This window comes from Somniosus microcephalus, chromosome 2 (assembly GCF_052327205.1).
Source record: "Somniosus microcephalus isolate GS21.2 chromosome 2, FLI_Smic_1.0, whole genome shotgun sequence".
Classification (NCBI taxonomy): Eukaryota; Metazoa; Chordata; class Chondrichthyes; order Squaliformes; family Somniosidae; genus Somniosus; species Somniosus microcephalus.
In genome coordinates, this window is record NC_140988.1 from 229,008,436 (window position 1) to 229,021,591 (window position 13,156).

General features: G+C 43.8%; 1 protein-coding gene across 9 annotated transcripts in view; it reads right to left on the reverse strand.

Annotated features, from left to right (window-relative positions):
• Positions 1–13,156, reverse strand: part of fryl (furry homolog, like) — a 599,764-nt gene that overhangs the window by 50,782 nt on the left and 535,826 nt on the right. For all 9 annotated transcript variants that reach the window (XM_085969926.1, XM_085969925.1, XM_085969924.1 and 6 more), the window contains 3 exons: positions 11,744–11,951; positions 8,028–8,177; positions 7,033–7,131 (listed from right to left, as the gene is read on the reverse strand). In XM_085969926.1, the coding sequence (XP_085826052.1) occupies positions 7,033–7,131; positions 8,028–8,177; positions 11,744–11,951 (457 nt within the window). The remainder of the gene's footprint in view (positions 1–7,032; positions 7,132–8,027; positions 8,178–11,743; positions 11,952–13,156) is intronic.

Sequence of the window (13,156 nt, forward strand, 5' to 3'; positions counted from 1 at the left end):
GTGTGTGGGAAGTGTATCCAGCTCTAGCCACTAGCAGACCGCATTGCAGCGCTGGAGCTGCGAATGGATACATACTGGAGCATTCACGATGCTGAGGACATCGTGGATAGCACGTTTAGGGAGTTGGTCACATCGCAGGTAAAGGCTGCACAGGCAGGAAGGGAATGGGTGACAGGCAGGCAGGTAGTGCAGGGGTCCCCTGTGGCAACACCCCTCTCAAACAGATATACCGCTTTGGATATTGTTGGGGGAGATGGCTTATCGGGGGAAGGCAGCAGCAGCCAACTTCCTGGCACCATGGGTGGTTCTGCTGCACAGGATGGGAGGAAAAAGAGCGGGAGAGCTATAGTGATAGGGGATTCTATTGTAAGGGGAATAGATAGGCGTTTCTGCGGCCGCAAACAAGACTCCAGGATGGTATGTTGCCTCCCTGGTGCAAGGGTCAAGGATGTCTCGGAGTAGCTGCAGGGCATTCTGGAGGGGGAGGGTGAACAGCCGGCTGTCGTGGTGCATATAGGTACCAACGATATAGGTAAAAAACGGGATAAGGTCCTAAAAGCTGAATATAGGGAGTTAGGAGGTAAATTAAAAAATAGGACCTCAAAGGTAGTAATCTCAGGATTGCTACCAGTGCCACGTGCTAGTCAGAGTAGAAATAGAAGGATATTTCAGATGAATACGTGGCTAGAGGAATGGTGCAAGGGGGAGGGATTCAAATTCCTGGGACACTGGAACCAGTTCTGGGGGAGATGGGACTCGTACAAACTGGACGGTTTGCACCTGGGCAGGACAGGAACCGATGTCCTAGGGGGAGTGTTTGCTAGTGCTGTTGGGGAGGGTTTAAACTAAAATGGCAGGGGGTTGGGAACCTGTGCAGAGGATAGGGAAGCAAGGATAGAAGCAAAAGACAGGAAGGAGAAAAACAAAAGTGGAAAGCAGACAAATCAAAGGTGTAAATCAAACAAGGCCACAGCAAATAATAATTCTAAAAGGACTAAGAGTGTTAAAAAATCAAGCCTGAAGGCTTTGTGTCTTAATGCGAGGAGCATTCGTAATAAGGTGGATGAATTAGCTGCGCAAATAGATGTAAATGGATATGATATAATTGGAATTATGGAGGCATGGCTCCAGGGTGACCAAGGCTGGGAATTCAACATCCAGGGGTATTCAATATTCAGGAAGGACAGGCAAAAAGGAAAGGGAGGTGGGGTAGCATTGCTGGTTAAAGAGGAGATTAACACAATAGTAAGGAAGGATATTAGCTCTGATGATGTGGAATCTGTATGGGTAGAGCTGAGAAATACCAAGGGGCAGAAAACGTCAGTGGGAGTTGAATACAGACCCCCAAACAGTAATGCTGAGGTTGGGGATGGCATTAAACGGGAAATTAGAGATGCGTGCAATAAGGGCACAGCAGTTATCATGGGTGATATTAATCTACATATAGATTGGGCTAACCAAATTAGTAACAATACCGTGGAGGAGGAATTCCTAGAGTGTATACGGGATGGTTTCCTGGACCAATATGTCGAGAAACCAACTGGAGATCAGGCCATCTTAGACTGGGTATTATGTAATGAGAAAGGATTGATTAGCAATCTTGTTGCGTGAGGCCCCTTGGGGATAAGCGATCATAATATGATAGAATTCTTCATTAAGATGGAGAGTGAAGTAGTTGACTCAGAGACTAGGGTCCTGAATTTAAATAAAGGAAACTACGGTGGTATGAGGCGCGAGTTGGCTAGGATGGATTGGGGAACGTTACTTAAAGGGTTGACGGTGGATAGGCAATGGCAAACATTTAAAGATCACATGGATGAACTGCATAATTTGTTCATCCCTGTCTGGCATAAAAATAAAACAAAAAAGGTGGTGCAATCGTGGCTAACAAGGGAAATTAGGGCTAGCATAAGATCCAAGGAGAGGCCATATAAATTGACCAGAAAAAGCAGCAAACTTGAGGATTAGGAGCAGTTTAAGATTCAACAAAGGAGGACAAAAGGATTAATTAAGAGGGGGAAAATAGAGTATGAGAGTAAGCTTGCAGGGAACATAAAAACTGACTGTAAAAGCTTCTATAGATATGTGAAGAGAAAAAGATTGGTGAAGTCAAGCGTAGGTCCCTTGCAGTCAGAATCAGGGGAATTTATAATGGGGAGCAAAGAAATGGCTGACCAATTAAATACTTACTTTGGTTCTGTCTTCACAAAGGAGGACACAAATAACCTCCCAGAGATGTCGGGGAACATAGGGTCTAATGAGAGGGAGGAACTGAATGAAATCCGTATTTGTTGGGAAATGGTGTTAGGGAAATTGATGGGATTGAAGGCCGATAAATCCCCAGGGCCTGATAATCTACATCCTAGGGTACTTAAGGAAGTGGCCCTAGAAATAGTAGATGCATTGCTGGTCATCTTCCAAAATTCTATAGATTCTGGCACAGTTCCCATGGATTGGAGGGTAGCTAATGTAACCCCACTATTTAAGGGGGTAGAGTGAAGACGGGGAATTATAGACCGGTAAGTCTGACATCGGTAGTGGGGAAAATGCTAGAGTCCATTATAAAAGATGTAATAGCAGAGCACTTGGAAAACAGTGACAGGATCGGACAAAGTCAACATGGATTTACAAAAGGTAAATCGTGCTTGACTAATCTACTGGAATTTTTTGAGGATGTAACTGGTAGAATAGATAAGGGAGAACCAGTGGATGTGGTGTATTTGGACTTTCAGAAGGCTTTCGATAAGGTCCCGCATAAGAGATTAGCGTGCAAAGTTAAGGCACATGGGATTGGGGGCAAGGTACTGACTTGGATAGAGAACTGGTTGGCAGACAGGAAGCAAAGAGTTAGAATGAACGGGTCTTTTTCCGAGTGGCAGGCAGTGACTAGTGGGGTACCACAGGGATCGGTGCTAGGACCCCAGCTATTCATAATATATATTAATGATCTAGACGAGGCAACTAGATACGATATCTCCAAGTTTGCAGATGACTCAAAGCTGGGTGGGCGTGTGTGCTGTGAGGAGGATGCAGAGAAACTCCAGTATGATTTGGACAGGTTGGGTGATTGGGCAGATGCATGGCAGATGCAGTATAATGTGGATAAATGCGAGGTTATCCACTTTGGTGGCAAAAACAGGAAGGCAGATTATTATCTGAATGACAATAGATTGGGAGAAGGGGAAGTGCAACGAGACCTGGGTGTCCTTGTGCACCAGTCGCTGAAGGTAAGCATGCAGGTGCAGCAGGCGGTTAAGAAGGCAAATGGTATGTTGGCCTTCATAGCGAGAGGATTTGAGTATAGGAGCAAGGATGTCTTGCTGCAGTTGTACAAGGCCTTGGTGAGACCACACCTTGAGTATTGTGTGCAGTTTTGGTCGCCTTATCTGAGGAAGAATGTTCTTGCCATGGAGGGAGTGCAGCGAAGATTCACCAGACTGATACCTGGGGTGGGAGCAGTGACGTATGAGGAGAGATTGGGTCGATTGGGCTTATATTCGCTGGAGTTTAGAAGACTGGGGGCAGGGGGGGGGGGGGATTTCATTGAAACTTATAAAATTCTAACAGGACTAGACAGACTAGATGCAGGAAGGATGTTCCCGATGGCGGGGGAGTCCAGAACCAGGGGTCACAGTCTAAGGATAAGGGGTAAGCCATTTACGACTGAGATGAGGAGGAATTTCTTCACCCAGAGAGTGGTAAACCTGTGGAATTCTCTACCACAGAAGGCAGTTGAGGCCAATTCATTAAATATATTCAAGAAGGAGTTAGATATATTTCTTAAGGCTAAAGGGATCAAGGGATATGGGGAGAAAGCAGGGACAGGGTACTGAATTTGGATGATCAGCCATGATCTCATTAAATGGCGGAGCAGGTTCAAGAGGCTGAATGGCCTACTCCTGCTCCTATCTTCCATGTTTCTATGCGTAGTGTACAGAACATTTCTTCCAGTCTGTCGTCAACAACAATTACTTGCATTTACATAGCGCCTCTAATGTTGTAAAACATTCCAAAGCGTTTCACAGGTGCGTAATCAGACAAAATTTGACTCAGCCACATAAGGAGACACTAGGGCAGACGACCAAAAGCTTAGTCAAAGAGTCAGCCAAAAAATTAAGTGTAAAGTGACAGTATCACAATTGTACTCCAGTATACCGTTTGCCTCAGTGAAACATTTAAAATGAAATATGTTAGAGAACTTACTAGAAAAAGTCAGCATTTAAGTACTTCCATTACCTAGTGGTTTGCCATTAAAAAGAACTATTTTACCTTGGTCTCTCCTCTACTCCGCTGACATCTTCTTCTTCAAACATCTCATACCTCTCATTCAAAATCCTCGTGGACGACAACCTCACCCAGAGTTCCTCTCTGAAAATATCCTCCCTTCTCTCAGTCTCTGTACCAAACGACGGCTCCTCTTCAGCCATTTCAATCTCCTCCTCAGCTCCCTTTTCCGCTCTCCTCCAAATTCACCACCCTCCTGTCCTGTCGAAACAGCTTCTTCCATATAAACTCTTCATGAGCTCAGCCCTTGACTTTGCCACCTCCACCCTCATCTCTAACAAGCACAGGGAGTTCATGGATCTCAGAGTTAACAAGATTGAGAACATCTGTTTAGCTGCCTGCACTGCTTTCCCCTCTTTGCCTTGCCCCCGAAGCCAAACTGCCCCAGCCCCTCTCACTCTAGCTATGAACCGTTTCTAACTTTTTGTACTTTCCCCTCAACTTCCCTCCCTTCACACTCTACCAAGCTCATCTCATCCATGAGATCTAGCTCCTACTCTTTTGTCACCATTCCCACTAAACTCCTCACTATCCCATGTCTCTTCCTGGCCTCCACGCCAACTGGCTCAGGTGTGCACAGTTTCTAGTAATAACTCTCATAATAATTTTGCTTCCATCCCTGTGGCAAAATACTAAGCCAATACAACAGAGATTGGTATTTCAATAGTTTGGGGATGGTAGATAATATCATTCTTTATCGAAGTTCCAAAATACTGTGCTAACAGGCTGCCTAAACCGGTTATATATCTTACAACAGGTAGGCAGCAACTAACTACATTCCTAAACTACAGCAATAGATTGGATTTACAGTATTAATTTTCTTCTTTGTAACTGCAGAAATATCAACTCCTCAGTTATAGATTTAATTAAATAGATCACACATTAAACATTTTTAAATGAAAATATCATGGGCAGGATTTTCATTGGGCCGTGGAGGCGGGATTGGAGGCGTGCGGGGGGTTAAAGTCGCGAATTCGAGGGCCACGAACCCATCCCGCCCCAACCTGCCTCCATGCAGATTTCAAAGGAGGCGGGTACCCACCCTGTGCTGGGACCTGCCTACCCGAGGCGGGAAGGGATTAGTGCCAATTAACTGCCTGTTAACAGGTAGTTAACAGGCAGTTTTTAGCCTAATTCCTATTTTTAATGCTGAAGTGTGGGATTCCCGACGGCTCCAAACCACGCCAAGTTTGCGAGGCGGGCCGTCGGGTTGAAGGACTTGGAGGGGTCGAGATGCCAGTGTTCAGGTGAGTAATGTGTGCATGAGTGCAAAGGTAAGTGTGTTTGGTGTGTGTAAAGAAGTTTAAATTACCTTTTCTTACCTTTACAGCCTTCCTTCCTTTAGGTCTCAGGAGTCCCTCGTCTCACCGGCACAGAAAGCAGAATGGCTGCGAACTGTCAAAAGTGACAGCCTTCAGCTTTCTGTGCAGGAGAGATTTCTAACTGAGTCTGTGGAGAAGGACTCATGTTAGAAGTAAGATTGTTAGTGTTTGACAGCTTCAAAGAGCTTTCAAACACTGATATTTCATCTGTCAAAACCTCTTGACAGATGAAATTTCAGTCTGTGACGTCACCTGTTGCCGGGCGGCCCTTAATTGGCCTGCTGAGCCCGCTGGGCGGGCTCAACAAGGTCAATCAAGTTAAAATCGCGTGGATTGGCCACATCTCGATGGAGGTGGGACAACAACCCCGAAAGTTATAGTCCCGCCTCCATCATGTCCCCTGAATGAAAATCCAGCCCCATGTGTCTAATATTGTCCATCATAGAGAATTTACAGCAAATCTCTTCAAAATGAACACGTTAGCATACACACCTCCTATAGGGTTAATTCTGCTCCTGCTGAGGAGCTGCATTCCATGAGTCAGAAAATCAGGACAAAAATGTTCTAGGCCCTATCTCCAATCGGCACTGCCCTCAAGCAGCGGCTTCGGATTGGGATAGCAGGATTATGGAAATAACACATATTCTTTAGTATTACTTCAGCTTGCCAATAAGTGCATTTGTCTGTTGGAAACTAAATATGGTACACATGGTGTAACCAAAGTATGGAGCATACAAATAATCTGCAAGTTAGCAATCCTTATTAATAATTTTAAGACTTCTCTGGTAACATGCTGTTTTCTCTTCTTTCAAACTAATGGGAAAGTCCAACAAAGTTCCAGACTCAAACCTGCCAATGTGTTTGAATCTAACTGAAATTACAGTCGGTAACCCAAACTAATGTGTGTAGTGCAAGTTGGGAATAAAAGCTAAACCAAGAAATAATTGACAATCTGATCTGAAATGGCTCAGTTGTACCCCATAAACAGGAAACAGCTGGGCTTTACTCCATGCCACACAAAGGAGCAGAATATGTAGATTTCCTTATGTGGTACAGGCAGAGTGAAATGTATAAACAAAAAGTATTCTGTTATGCAGGTTTTAGCCAATTTTAAGAATATAGTTTTTATTCAACTTTATATTCCCAATATTTAGCGTTCTAAAAAAAGTGGAGCACTTCTTCACAATGTCATGCTAAATGTGTTGCAACAACTCTACTGGGGTGCTGTGGAACAAATGTGATCCCAAGTACTAGGTTAGTAAAGGAAAGAGAAGTGTGAGGAAACAGCAGTATTAAGTTCTTGTTTCCTTTCACTGTTTCACACTTTTCAAATACTTCATCAGTGCAAGTCTGACTCTATGAAGAATGCCATACATAAATCAAAACAAAGTGCAAATGTAAATGTAGGAAGGTTTCTATGGCTCACCTGCTCAGCTCCCTCCCTTTTGGTATTGTAGGTATCCAAATGTTCTTGTAGCTCCAACACACTAAACTTTAATGTCTCTAACAATCCACACGAGACAAGCTGTAAGAAAATAAACATAACATTTGTGTGCTTTATATATTCATGCTATATTAGGTACTTTAATAACATTAAAATGTGTTATATGCCAGAACAAATGTCAGAAACTGAAGAACAGGGTGGCTCAGTGGGTTAAAACACACTGTGCTCATAATTCTGGATCCCTGGTTAGCATCCAAAAGGAAGGGAGTGAAAACTAGAGTGCAGGTTATCCCAGGCCATTCTTGAGCTCCTCTACATGGCCAGATCTGGTGGTGGACTGGGTAGAGTCTGCTTGTGTGCCCTCTCACCTGTGGACTGATGCATGGACATAACCCTGGCAGACCTATTGGGGGCAGGATGGGAAGGAAGAGATTAAAAAAAGGTGTGAAAAGAACAAAACCAAGAAGCATAACGGGTACCTTAAAAATATGTACAATTTAATGTTGCAGATTGTCAGCATCATAATCAAAATGTTACTGATTCTACCGTGAACAGATTCTAACTCATGAAGGCATGCAGATGCAAAACGCTCTTGCTGTGAAACTTTATTTGTAATCAGCACTTGACTCAGTGCAGAAACTAGGTAGTATTTTCATGTCACCATGGGTCAATTTCATGGCTCCTACTACATGGACAACTTTCAAAGAATTAAAAATAAACAAAATAACCTGTGAGTAGTGAGTTTAAATTTACTTTTGACTTCAGGAATTGTGAAATACCAGAGGAAGGCTTAAAAATATGATTGGTGAACTATCCTTAAGTATTACTTTTAAGAAATGCTATATACATTTTCTAGAATATAACCTTATGAATGAATGTGAGTCAATCATAAGAATGTCAGCCTTTTATATATAAATTAGTTTATACCACTTTTATACGATTGTTACTTGTTTTATTGTAGGCAGTCTAAAACTTACAGTTTCAGCATCCACAAAGACAGTAGGGCAATTTGAACACATCATCATTACTTCCAATGAGCTCTTGAACTTTGACCCAATCCTCTGCAGACTGTCTCCCAAGTGACTAACTGAATCATGAGTTATGGTGCAGAATTTTTTCTGAATGTTCTGTAGAAATAAGCAACCAGCAGTCAACATTACTCTTTACCCTGCCCCTACCATATATTTTGATTGAATAAACTTTCACAAAAGGGCTAAGAGGGCGCCAATGGGGCGCAAATCAACTAGCGCCTGGGTGCGGCGCCGCTAACGCCTCCTGCGAAATTCAGCGGGAGGTTAGCGGCGGTGCTAACCATTAGCTCCGCCAGCGATTATGTCATCGGCGTGCGCAGTGCCCCGCTCGCACCTCGGCTGTAATATTGGGTGGCACCCCCGACTTACTGCCGGATGCTATGCCCGCCGGGGTCAGGGGGGAGCCTACCTGCGGCCGGGACGGCGCTAGTTAAAGGGGAGGTGGCGGGTGGCCATTTTTGTTGCTGGCCGCCTGCCAGCACCTGCCCCCGTTGCCGTCCCCGGCCCCCGTGAAGCCCCCCCCATGAGGTGCCGGCTGCTCTCCTTGAGTGCCGGGCTCGTTTGCCAACACTCCCGATCCCTGGTGACCCAGCTGGGCACCGGGATGTGCTGCGCCAGGCCCCTCCCCTTTAATAAGGGGAGGAAAGTCTGCAGTACCGCGGCATGTTGCGCCGCGATATTGGCTCACAGCGCCCCTAGAGGGACGCGGGGCGCTTCCAGTAGCGCCGCATCTCCCTCTCGGGGCGCTACCTGGGAAAATCGGCCGCAGGGGCGCGAACCTTTTCGGGGAGCTAAAATTAGCGCCTGGCGAAGGTAGCGCCCCTTCCAGATGTCTTAGAATGTACTTACAAGTTTAGCATCTGTACAAAGCCGTTTGGCTTCAAAGCAATGTTAAACTTCTTGTAATGTAAATCAGGTGGCACGCAACTAGTTTAGGCATCCATCATTAGATCTGGCTGGACCACATCAAGCACGATTGGGCCTCATTCTCCTCTGCCAAAATCACTCACTACTCCAGGACCATTCTAGAGAGCAAAGATAACCTCTGGTCTCTTTCTACACTACCAACTGTCTCCTTAAACCTCTACCCTTCCACCCTCACTTCCAACAAGTATGAGGAGCTTATGAACATCTTTGTCACCATGATTGAGCCCATCCAATCAGCTGCCTCTGCTGTATTCCCCCTTCCCCATGTAGTCATCCTTCCCGTCCTCGCTGCAGTCTCTGACACACTCAACCACACCATCCTCCTCCAACGACCCTCCTCCATTGTCCACTTTAGTTCCTCGCTTACCTCTTACCACTCTTACCTAGCTGTTCATTGCCAGAGCATTTCTAGCAATGGCTTCTCTTCCCACCCCACAGCGTTACCTCTGGAGTACCCTAAGGATATATTCTTGTCCTCGCCTCTGCCTCATCTACATGCTGCTCCATGGCAATAACACCCAAAGACATGGGGTTAGCTTCCACATATATGCTGATGACACCCAGCTCTATTTCTCCACCACCTTCCTCAAACCCTCCACAGCTCCTGTGTCGTCAGATTGCTTGTCCAAAATCCAGTCTTGGGTGAGCCGCAAATGCCTCCAGTTAAACACTGGGACGACCGAAGTCATCATCTTTGGCCCCCGCCACAAGCCCTGTACCCTCGTCACCAATTTCTTCCCACTCTCTGGCCACTGTCTAAAGCTGAACCAGTTTGTTTGCAACCTGTGCATCCTATATGACCCCAAGCTGAGCTTCCGACCTGAGTCTCTTCATCATATAAGCACCTACTTCTACCTCAGTAACATTGCCTGCCCTAGTCCATCTGCTGCTGAAACCCTTATCCATGCTGTTGTTACCTTCAGACTCAACTATTCCAATGCTCTCCTGACTAGCCTCCCATTCTCTACCCTTCGTAAATTTCAGCTCATCCGATCACGCATCAAGTCCTCGTTAAGCGACATTGGCTCCTGGTACCCCAACGCCTCCAATTTAAAATTCTCATCTTTATGTTTAAATCTCTTCATGGACTCGTTCCTCCCTACCTCTATAACCTCTTCCAACTCTATAACCTCCCCGGAACTCTGTTCTTTCGACTTTAAAACCCTCTTCAAAACCTACCTCCCTGACCAAGCTTTTGAACACCCCTCCTAATCTCTCTTCCTTTGGATCGGCATCCATTTTTTAGCTGATTACGCTTCAATGGACCACCTTGGGACATTGTTCTACGATAAAGATACTATATAAATGTTAATTGTTGTTGTCTCTGCCTTAATGAGGGATATTATAAAAGGATTAGAGAATGCCACTCACTGAGCCCGCTGCATCTGTGCTGCGTACACATAATGGGCCAACATTTGCGATCGGAGGCATCCCGCGGGCGGACGCCTCTGACCTGCAAAATGTTTACGAAATTACCTGGTGGCCCGGGAGGAATGGTGGCTTGCAATCCTGGGTCTCTCCGGGTCCGCGCGGGCAGAGCCCCACGTATCCCAGGGGCGCAAGCAGTGCGTAGGCGTACCTGGGATCACGTGGGCTGGCCCAACCAATGGAAGAAGGGAATCCCCATTCAACCGTTTGACAGTTCTGTATGTTCAGAACTGTCAAAAGTATGAATGGGGATCACCTAAAAAATACACCAACACATTAAAAAAAAAATTTTAATGACACATTTAAAATTAATTAAAATGCTATTTAATTAAATATTTTAAACAAAAATTTAATTGTTGGGGGAAAAAAATTAGATGTTTTTATGGAGCTAAAAATTAACTTACTTTTTGAAGAGTATTTTTAATTTATAAATGAGTTATCAAATTTCATTTTTCTATTTTTTAAAACTCAAGCTGGCAAAAGCAGGCCTTACGCCTGCTTTTACCAGGCGTAAGAATTTGACAGACTTTCAGTGGGCAGAAGTTGTGCAAAAAGCGCAACTCTTCACCCGCAGAGGCACTTTTCCTGGGCAGGCTGATGATATCAAGAGAATTCTTGACAGAACGCAATTGCCGGGTTACATAGAAACATAGAAGATAGGAGCAGGAGTCGGCCATTCGACCCTTCGAGCCTGCTCCACCATTCAATGAGATCATGGCTGATCATCCAAATTCAGTACCTTGTCCCTGCCTTCTCCCCAAATCCCTTGATCCCTTTAGCCTTAAGAAATATATCCAACTCCTTTTTGAATATATTTAATGAACTTCGCATGCCTGAAACCGGCAGTTGTGCGGCCCCATTGCACCTCGTATGCACCCGTGGGGGGTCGCAAAATACGGCCCATTATTTTTGCCTCTCAGAATGGGAAAATATGAAATTTCTTCCCCATAATGTAACCCCTGCCAGAATACACTATTTATAAATTTTCCAAAAGCAGTGCTTAGAGGGGATTTAAATTAAAACACTTTTAATTTTACTTAAATTATAATTTTGTTCAAGAGACTCTGACATCCCAAGGTGAACTTGTTGCATTTGCTCCAGGGTAGCCCAGTCTGTTTTCATATCAATAATATCTTTATATAATTGTTAATTATTGATAACTTATATGATGTCAATTAGAATCTTCCAACTGTCTTAAATTTAGTTTCAACAACTTTAAGAGAGTAAAACAAACTCCATGGACACCACATCCGTTGTATTTCCTGAATCCACCAAAAAACTTTATAATCAGGTAATAGACCACTGACCTGAAACAATCTAGAGAACACATGAAATGTATGCACAGCACAGGATCCATCTGTGTCCGACAGCATTTGGTTGACATGGCAACGCCAGGCTTCCTCCTCATCCTCATAAGCCACTGGTTGGAAAGCAGACAAGATAGCAGAGAGGAAGGGTGATGGTGGTGGCGAGGCTTGAATCTCAGGAAACCCTTCCTGGTCTCCCTCATCTTGACTGAAAAAGAAACAGAGAAGGTGCTCAAAGCAAAGGGTCTAAATTAGGTAGCAAACTAACTCTCTATACATTTTACTTAATGGTTCATTGTGCGTATGGAAAACCATCATTGATGCTTCACCTTCTAATCCCAAAGCCTCTTAACAATATGCATTTATGATTATACTGGAAAACAGTGCTGTGCTGGAAATGAAATTTTTGATCTTTTTTTCAAATAGTTCAAGTTTATAAATAGCACTTTTTCCTTCATTTATTTTACAAACCCATGTAGGGGTACACAATATTTCATTGCACAGATTGTAGTATATATATATAGTTTACATGGTTCAGGAAAACATTTTATTGAAGTCTCAACTGAAATGCTAAAACTAAAATCAGCACTTGCAGAGCTATGATGCTGTCCTAGTCCTTTGGTTGTTTCTTTAGAAAATAACAGCACAATGTAGGCATAACTTAAAAAGGATTCAGTTTAGTAAATAGATTTCTCTTGGCAGTTGACAACTATTGTAATAAAGCACTGGAGCATCAAATTAGAGGTGGTGATCAGTTTGAAACCTGACCTCAGCTGACATTTTAACACAGAAAAAAGTGCCAGGACTAGTTCCACCCTTCAGCAGTCCCCAGTTAGCTTACAATATTGACACCAGTCGTGGAGAAGCCCAAACTCCAGGCCTTCCCACTTGACCAGCTTAAAAGACGACAGTGACTTAGGACTGCAAGGAGCTCTAAAAAGGGGCGGGAGACGTAAAAATACGCAGTATACATCCCTGAATTCATGACTGCAGCAATACAGTTTGCAATTAGTTATAAATCCTTTGAATATGGATTTTTTGTAGCTTTTCCTATAGGTGCATATATAATCATACAGAATCTCTGCAGAAAGCATTCTTAATGTTAAATATTTTCAAGTATCATTTGAGAAGCGAAAACAACTACGGACACAAGAGCATTCTCTGAAAGATAAACTGTTTTTTTTGTTTTGGTGCAGAAATACCACTGAAATTCTCAAAGGAGTAATGCACATAGTAGCAAGTGGCAATAATGTTGCAGGTCAGAGAGCATATTTTAATTTCAGCCCAAACAAATCTCATTAGGTGCAACATTACTCTATTATATTTAATTAGAACGATGCAGCAATTATATATTAGCTCACAAAATCTTTTACTACTGCTAAAATCAATAAACTGCTTAAATTATTCTTACAC